At 56.9% G+C, this 8,612-nt stretch overlaps 2 protein-coding genes across 2 annotated transcripts in view; both read left to right on the top strand.

Moving 5' to 3' along the window:
• Nucleotides 1–6: 6 nt before the first annotated feature.
• On the top strand, nucleotides 7–4,944 carry THBS3 (thrombospondin 3). Its single transcript, XM_026448914.1, has 10 exons — nucleotides 7–85; nucleotides 423–541; nucleotides 675–727; nucleotides 1,937–2,130; nucleotides 2,320–2,498; nucleotides 2,612–2,660; nucleotides 2,877–3,073; nucleotides 3,322–3,494; nucleotides 4,412–4,551; nucleotides 4,636–4,944. Exons 2-10 carry the CDS (start codon nucleotides 524–526, stop codon nucleotides 4,692–4,694), a joined length of 1,062 nt encoding a protein of 353 aa, XP_026304699.1. The 5' UTR covers nucleotides 7–85; nucleotides 423–523; the 3' UTR covers nucleotides 4,695–4,944.
• Nucleotides 4,945–6,492: 1,548 nt separating this feature from the next.
• MUC1 (mucin 1, cell surface associated) overlaps nucleotides 6,493–8,612 on the top strand; it is a 4,881-nt gene continuing 2,761 nt past the window's right edge. The window contains 4 exon segments of the mRNA XM_026448913.1: nucleotides 6,493–6,952; nucleotides 7,691–7,760; nucleotides 8,226–8,530; nucleotides 8,532–8,612. The exon segment at nucleotides 8,532–8,612 is cut by the window's right edge and continues 19 nt beyond it. Of these exon segments, the coding sequence (XP_026304698.1) occupies nucleotides 6,704–6,952; nucleotides 7,691–7,760; nucleotides 8,226–8,530; nucleotides 8,532–8,612 (705 nt within the window). The 5' untranslated portion in view covers nucleotides 6,493–6,703.

The raw sequence follows: 8,612 nt of genomic DNA, 5'->3' as shown, positions 1-8,612 counted from the left end.
TGCCCCAACGTTCCCAACAATGACCAGAAGGACACAGATGGCAACGGGGAAGGAGATGCCTGTGACAACGACGTGGATGGGGATGGTGCAGGCCTGGGGCTGAAGGGGTGGCTGGGGGACCTGTAAGAATTTGGATCAGGTAGGGATGACGAAGGGAAGCTAGGAAGTCTCTGTGAACTGGGGAGGCAGGCTTGTGGACACTGGCCTGGGTGAGGAGAGATTACCTGCAGCAGATGTCAATGGGAATGTGAGGTAGGGCGTAGCGTTGGGCAGAGTGTGGACTAGAGGGTGAGACAAGAAACAGGCAGATTTCCTGACCAGTTGTCCTCTAGGTGGGGAGACAAAGTTCGGGACTTTCACCAACCTAGGAGAGAGAGTATGGCGTGTTCTCTTAACAACCTTGTGCTACCCATGTCTTCTAGGCATCCCCAATGGATTGGACAATTGCCCTAAAGTCCCCAACCCACTACAGACAGACAGGGATGAGGACGGGGTGGGAGATGCTTGTGACAGCTGTCCTGAAATGAGCAATCCTACCCAGGTACAGGGGGATGGTAAGGACGGGAGGGATGAGAGTACTGATGGATGAAGCCCCAGCCCTTTGGATGGGAAGTGGTCAGATCACCCTCTTCAGAGTTATAAAGAGATGGTGAGAACAGGTCCCTCTCTCTCAGACAGATGCAGACAGCGACTTGGTGGGGGATGTCTGTGATACCAATGAAGATAGGTAAGGTCTTGATCAAGCGATGCAAGGTATTTCTTTTTTTGTTGTTTTTTGTTTTTGAGACGGAGTCTTGCTCTGTCACCCAGGCTAGAGTACAGTGGCATGATCTTGGCTCACTGCAACCTCTGCTTCCCAGGGTCAAGTGATTCTCCTGCCTCAACCTCCCCGAGTAGCTGGGATTACAGGCGTGTGCTACCAAGCCTGGCTAATTCTTGTATTTTTAGTAGAGACAGGGTTTCACCATATTGGCCAGGCTGGTCTCGAACTCCTGACCTCAGGTGATCCACCAGCCTCTGCCTCCCAAAGTGCTGTGATTACAGGTGTGAGCCACTGTGCCTGGCAACATGCAAGTTCTTATAGGGGATATTTTACTTTCCTCTAGTATATCCTTTTTTTTTTTTTTTTTTTTTTGTGAGACTCGCTCTGCCGCCCAGACTGGAGTGCAGTGGCACAATCTCGGCTCACTGCAAGCTCCGCCTCCTGGGTTCACGCCATTCTCCTGCCTCAGCCTCCCGAGTAGCTGGGACTGCAGACGGCCACCACCACACCTGGCTAATTTTTTGTTTTTAGTAGAGATGGGGTTTCACCGTGTTAACCAGAATGGTCTCGATCTCATGACCTCATGATCCGCCCACCTCAGCCTCCCAAAGTGCTGGGATTACAGGTGTGAGCCACTGCACCCGGCCTCCTATTTTTTTTGAGATGGAGTCTCACTCTGCCACCCAAGCTGGAGTGCAGTGATGTGGTATCGGCTCACTGCAACCTCTGCCTCCAGGGTTCAAGCGATTTCCCTGCCTCAGCCTCCTGAGTAGCTGGGATTACAGGCGCGTGCTACCAAGCTCGGCTAATTTTTTTTTTAGTAGAGACAGGGTTTCGTTGTGTTGGCCAGGCCGGTCTTGAACTCCTGACGTCAGGTGATCTGCCCACCTTGGCTTCCCAAAGTCCTGGGAATACAGGCGTGAGCCACTGTGCCCGGGCCATAGTATATTCTAAATTCCTTCTATGATTTAACCTTAATTCTCTATCGCTATTGAGCACGAAGTCATTCTTATAGTCATCCCTCCATTCCTACTGCTGGACCTTCACCTCACAAAACTGACTGCCAGAGGTTGATTATATGGAGAGTAGATTACAGAGGCTCCCAGGCAGAAGCAAGGGGAAGGACAAGGAGTACCTTTAAAGCCTTTATTTGGTACCTGTTCTTCTGATTAGTGATGGGGATGGGCATCAGGACACCAAGGACAACTGCCCACAGCTGCCAAATAGCTCCCAGCTGGACTCAGACAACGATGGACTTGGAGATGAGTGTGATGGGGATGATGACAATGATGGCATCCCAGATTACGTGCCTCCTGGTCCTGATAACTGCCGCCTGGTACCCAATCCCAATCAGAAGGACTCAGATGGTAAGCCTGGGGACCCAGAGCGCGTTAGACTGGTGTTGCCTTTGCCCAGCTGGAGGCAGCAAGCCCCGTTGGAAAGTGAGGAACGGCAAGGTGGGGAAAGAAGTCAGGAATGCAAGGCCCAACAGGTGGTATTGTTGCCTAATGGCAGTGGCCAGGGCCTTCCTGAGCACCCAGCCTCACTCTGCCCAGGCAATGGCGTTGGTGATGTGTGCGAGGATGACTTTGACAATGATGCTGTGGTCGACCCCCTGGATGTGTGTCCCGAAAGTGCAGAGGTAACGCTTACGGATTTTCGGGCCTATCAGACCGTCGTCCTGGATCCTGAGGGTGATGCTCAGATTGACCCAAACTGGGTTGTGCTCAACCAGGTACTCGGGGCAGTGGGCTGGGCAGGTGCTATCAGACAGGGCTACTGGGGCGGGGGGGCCTGGGAGGGATAGCACACCTGCATCACAGCTTTTTCTTTACTATACAACCCCAGGGCATGGAAATCGTTCAGACCATGAACAGTGACCCTGGCTTGGCAGTTGGTATGTAAGGGATATACAGTTCAATCACTTCCAAATGGAGGAATCCTATAGGGGCAGAGGGTAGGGGAGGAAACAGGGAGAATGGGCAAAGTGGTGAGAGAGAAGGCAGTGGCACAAGCTGGCCACACACATAGCAGGCATCCTTTCCCAACTTCACCCCACGATGGGCCACCAGTAGCTTTGCTGCCCCTGACTTTTATCCCACCCCCACCCCAGGATACACGGCCTTCAATGGTGTGGACTTTGAAGGCACCTTCCATGTGAACACAGTGACTGATGATGACTACGCAGGCTTTCTCTTCAGTTATCAAGACAGTGGCCGCTTCTACGTAGTCATGTGGAAGCAGACGGAGCAGACCTACTGGCAGGCTACACCCTTTCGGGCAGTTGCCCAGCCCGGGCTGCAGCTCAAGGTCCCCAGCTGCTCAGATTCCCCAACCCAGGGCCCTTTCCTAAAGCTCTCCTCTGCAGCCCCAGGGCCTCCCCCACTGCTTAACTGGGAACCCTCTTACCCAGACATCTGGCTTGGAGCCAGCTCTCTGGGGCCCCAGGGCATTTTCATGACCGCCTTGACTCCCTTTCTCACCTGCACTTACCGACCTGTTGTCTCCCCTCACTCCAGTTCTGCAGTTGACCCACTGTCTTTGCCAATGTCTCCCAGGCAGTGACATCAGTGTCTGGCCCAGGTGAGCACCTCCGAAATGCCCTGTGGCATACTGGCCACACCCCCGATCAGGTACGACTACTGTGGACGGACCCACGAAATGTGGGCTGGCGGGACAAGACCTCCTATCGCTGGCAGCTTCTGCACCGGCCTCAAGTTGGCTACATTCGGTAAGGAGAGGGGCTGAGCCCACCTGTGGGACTCAGGCCGGGCCTGTCCTTCCTCTTTAGATGGGACTCACCAGTGACCTCTCCATGGGTGGGGACTGCAGCCACTTCTCTCCATCTCCCTTCTCACCACGGACACAAGCACCTATGAGTGATGTTGGTGAAGTCACTCCTCCTCCATGACCTATTTTCCCCTCTGTAAAATGAGGGCATTGGGTTAGATGCCCTTTACAGTTCTCCAGAAGCCTCCAAACCCAGGCCAATCTGTGGAGGGGGACATCACATCTGGTCCCTTAGTTGGTATGGCCTGGAATCTGTCTTATCAACCTGGATAAGGATCATCTGACCTGGAAGGGATCATCATTTACAGAAGAGAAAACCAAGGCCCTGACTTCACGGGCCTCGGTTCAGCACTTTGTTCACAACTTTGCATTCCTCTCCAACAAGTAGCCCTAGTTGGTGGGGATGAACAGGAAGGGAGGGGAAATGGGTCTGCTTAGAGGCTGGACTTTCCGTGGCCAAGAGCCCAGAATCCAGGAACCTGGGTTGGTTCCCCTTTAAGGTGCCTGGGGCTGTGGGGTGCCAGGACAGGGGATAAAAGGGGGTAGACTAGAGCCTGGGAAGCGGGTGACTTCACCCCCCAGCCCATTGTGCTTATCGTCATGGCAACCCAATCCTCGCTTGGAATGCGGCTGGTGCTTTGAGATGCAAAAGGAGCTGGACAAAGAGCTAGGGGCCCCAGGCCTGAGAAAAGCACCCCCCTTCCTTCTCCTTCCTGCCTCCCTTTCCCTCCCTCCCTTCTCTCTCAGGCCTGGTGAGCTCAAGGGGGGCTGGGGAAAAGCAGGGCCCCAGGCATGGTGGCAGAGTGCCCACTGGCACCCTAGCACCAGTGGACACTCCTATCCTGGAATCCTGGACAGGGTGAAGCTCTATGAGGGACCCCAGCTTGTGGCGGATTCTGGGGTGATCATTGACACATCCATGCGAGGGGGGCGTCTTGGTGTATTCTGCTTTTCCCAAGAAAACATCATTTGGTCCAATCTCCAGTATCGATGCAATGGTGAGGTGACCGATTGAGATCAACCTGATCCTTCATGCCTTGCGGGAGAGCCACATCCTCTGACTTGACTTATTTCCCCTTCAGACACAGTGCCTGAGGACTTTGAGCCATTCCGGAGGCAGCTGCTCCAGGGAAGGGTGTGAGGAGGAGGCCACCGGATTCAGAATTCAGAATTTTAGACCCTTTGGCCTTGGGGTCCACCCTGGAGACCCTGAGGTCTAAGCTACAGCCCCTCAGCCAACCACAGACCCTTCTCTGGCACTCAAAAGGAGTTCAGTTCCAGAGGGGTGGTCGCCCCACTGTTCAGGGGATGAGTTTTCAAGGGGTATTACTCAGGCACTAACCCCAGGAAAGATGACAGCACATTGCCATAAAGTTCTGGTTGTTTTCTAAGCCAGTGCAACTGCTTATTTTAGGAATTTTCCGAGATAGAGTGGGGAAGTGGAAGGAATCGGGGAGTAGAAGAGAAAGCTTGGGAGGGGGGAAGTTAGGGATCTAGGGGAAGTTTGGCTGATTTGGGGGTGTGGGTGGGGGAGGTGCTGGATGGAGTTAAGTGAAGGATAGGGTGCCTGTCGGAGGATGCCCGAAGTCCTCCCAGCCCCACTTACTCACGGTGGCAGCGGCGACACTCCAGTCTATCAAAGATCCGCCGGGATGGAGAGCCAGGAGGGCGGGGGCTGCCCCGCTAGGGGTAGGGGGGAGGCCGGGGGGCCGGGGGGGCCGGAGGCCGGGACGAGTGCAATATTGGCGGGGGAAAGAACAACACTGCACCGCGTCCCGTCCCTCCCGCCCGCCCGGGGCCCGGGATCCCGCTCCCCACCGCCTGAAGCCGGCCCGACCCGGGAACCCGGGGCGCGCTAGGGAGTTGGGAATTGGGTTCACCTTGGAGGCCGGAGAGACTTGGCGCCCAGAAGGCAAAGGGAATGGTAAGGGGGAGGGGGGAAGAAGAACGGGAGTTTGCGGAGTCCCGGAAGGCCGCTTTCCGACGCCCGGGCGTTGAGCGCGCTTGCTCTTTAAGTACTCAGACTGCCGGGCGCGGAGCCGTCGCCATGGTGACGCGTGTCCCAGCAACCGAACTGAATGGCTGTTGCCTGGCAATGCCGGGAGTTGAGGTTTGGGGCCGCCCACCTAGCTACGCTTGTTTTCTCCGGCCTGCGAGTTGGGGGCTCCCCGCCTCCCCGGCCCGCGTTCCCGGGCGCGCTGACGTCAGACGCCCCCAGCCCGCCCAGCGCCCGCCCAGGGGTCTCGCAGCGCACAAAGCTGCGCCTCGGGTACCGAGCGGCGCGCGGGTGGGAGCGGTGGTCTCTCGTCTGCTGATCCGATGCTCTCCAATCCCGTGCCTCGCCGAAGTGTTTTTAAAGTGCTTTCCAACCTGTGTCTTTGGGGCTGAGAACTGTTTTCCGAATACAGGCGGAACTGCTTCCGTTGGCCTAGAGCGCAGCCTGCGACTGCGGGACCCAAGTTCCACGTGCTGCCGCGGCCCGGAATAGCTTCCTCCCCTGGTGCACTGCTGCCGCACACACCTCTCGGCTCTTGCGCATTATGCACCTTACGTGTGCTTTTGCCTCCCACTACGTGCCTACCTGTCCCCAATACCACTCTGCTCCTCAAAGGATAGTTTTGTCCCTAAATCCCATTCTGTCACCCCCAACTACTCTGCCCTCCCCCCACCTTTTTGAGACGGAGTCTTGCTCTGTCTCCCAGGCTGGAGTGCAATGTTGCGATCTCGGCTCAGAGCAACCTCTGCCTCCTGAGTTCAGGCGATTCTCCTGCCTCAGCCTCCTGAGTAGCTGGGATTACAGCGCCCGCCACCACGCTCAGCTAATTTTTGTATTTTTTAGTAGAGACGGGGGTTTCATCAACTTGGCCAGGCTGGTCTTGAACTCCTGACCTCGTGATCCACCCGCTTCGCCCTTTTAATTGCTGGGATTACGGGCGTGAGCCACCGCGCCCGGCCAGATCTGCCTCTTAAGTACATAACGGCCCACACAGAACGTGTCCAACTCCCCTGCCCACGTTCCAATGTCCTCTCCCACGTATCTCAGTGCCCCTTCCACATACCTCAGGACCCCACCCGCTTAGCTTCATTTCCTCCAGACGCCACCACCACGCGTCCCGGAGTGCCCCCTCCTAAAGCTCCCAGGAGTCCACCATGCTGTGCGTTCCTCCCTCCCTGGCCACGGCAGTGACCCTTCTCTCCCGGGCCCTACCTCCCTCTCGCGGGCTCTCGCTGCCCCACTTAGGCAGCGCTGCCCTTACTCCTCTCCGCCAGGTCAGAAAGGCCCCTCAGCCGGCGCGGTCCAGCCTCGCAAGGCTCCTGGTGACCACTAGAGGGCGGGAGGAACTCCTGGCCAGTGGTGGACAGTGGCAAGGAAGGACCCTAGGGTTCATCGGAGACCAGGTTTCCTCCCTTAAGTGGAAATTTCTTTCCCCACTCCCTTCTCAGGAGAATGCCAAGGAGGGAACCTAGGCTGCTGGAAAGTCCGGCTGGGGCGGGGACTGTGGGTTTCAGGGTAGAACTGCGTTTGGAACGGGACAGGGAGTGGTTAGAAGGGTAGGGCTATTCCGGGAAGTGGTGGGGGGAGGGAGCCCAAAACTAGCACCTAGTCCTCTCATTATCCAGCCCTCTTATTTCTCGGCCCTGCTCTGCTTCAATTGACCCAAGGAGGGCGGGGAAGTGGAGTGGGAGACCTAGGGGTGGGCTTCCTGGCCTTGCTGTACAGAACCTCTACCTAGCAGGCTTTGTTCCCCATTCCCACCTTAGTTGTTGCCCTGGGGCTAAAATTAGAGCCCAGGGGCCCCAGGTTCCAGACTGCCCCTCCCCACTCCACCCTGGAGCCAGGGAGTGGTTGGTGAAAGGGGGAGGCCAGCTGGAGAACAAATGGGTAGTCAGGGGGTTGAGCGATTAGAGCCCTTGTAGCCTACCCAGGAATGGTTGGGGAGGAGGAGGAACAGGTAGGAGGTAGGGAAGGGGGAGGGGGCGGGGTTTTGTCACCTGTCACCTGCTCCAGCTGTGCCTAGGGCGGGGGGGCAGGGGGGAGGGGGGCCAGGGGGACCGGTATAAAGCAGCAGGCGCCTGTGCCCGTTCCACCTCTCAAGCAGCGCCTGCCTGAGTCTGTTCTGCCCTCTCCCCACCCAGTTCACCACCACCATGACACCGGGCACCCAGTCTCCTTTCTTCCTGCTCCTGATCCTCACAGTGCTTACAGGTGAGGGGCACAAGGTGGGGAGTGGGCTGCCCTGCTTAGGTGGTCTTCGTGGCCTTTCTGTGGGTTTTGCTCCCTGGCAGATGGCACCATGAAAGGCAAGAATTGCAGACAGAGGCTGCCCTGTCTGTGCCAGAAGGAGGGAGAGGCTAAGGACAGGCTGAGAAGAGATGCCCCCAACCCTGAGAGTGGGTGCCAGGGGCAAGCAAATGTCCTGAAAAGAAGTCTAGGGGGAAGGGAGTAGGGAGAAGGAAGGCTTAAGAGGGGAGAAATGCAGGGGCCAGGAGCCGAGGCCTGTGGGCAGAGAGAAGGAGGCTGCTGCAAGGAAGGAGAGAGCCAACCCAGGGGCTGCTGAGGCTGCCCACTCCCCAGTCCTCCTGGTATTATTTCTCTGGTGGCCAGAGCTTATATTTTCTTCTTGCTCTTATTTTTCTTCCAACCCAACCCTATTACTTTAACTTATCACAGCTGCAACGGCTGCAACGGCCCCTGAACCCACAACAGTTGTTAGAGGTTTTGGTCATACAAGCTCTATCCCAGGCGGAGAAAAGGAGACTTCGGCTACCCAAAGAAGTTCAATGCCCATCTCTACTAAGAATGCTGTGAGTATGACCAGCAGTGTACTCTCCAACCCCGTTTCAGGCTCCTCCACCACTCAGGGACAGGACGTCACCCCAGCCCTGGACATGGAACCAGCCACAGGTTCAGCTATCACCTTGGGACGGGATGTCACCTCGGCCCTGGACACCAGTGCAGCCCCGGGCTCCACGGCCCCCCCCAGCCCACGATGTCACCTCGGCCCCGGACACCAGTGCAGCCCCGGGCTCCACCGCGCCCCCAGCCCACGATGTCACC

Source organism: Piliocolobus tephrosceles, chromosome 1 (assembly GCF_002776525.5).
Source record: "Piliocolobus tephrosceles isolate RC106 chromosome 1, ASM277652v3, whole genome shotgun sequence".
NCBI classification, from domain to species: domain Eukaryota; kingdom Metazoa; phylum Chordata; class Mammalia; order Primates; family Cercopithecidae; genus Piliocolobus; species Piliocolobus tephrosceles.
Note: the sequence above shows the minus strand (reverse complement) of the source record. Positions and strands in the feature narration are given on the sequence as shown.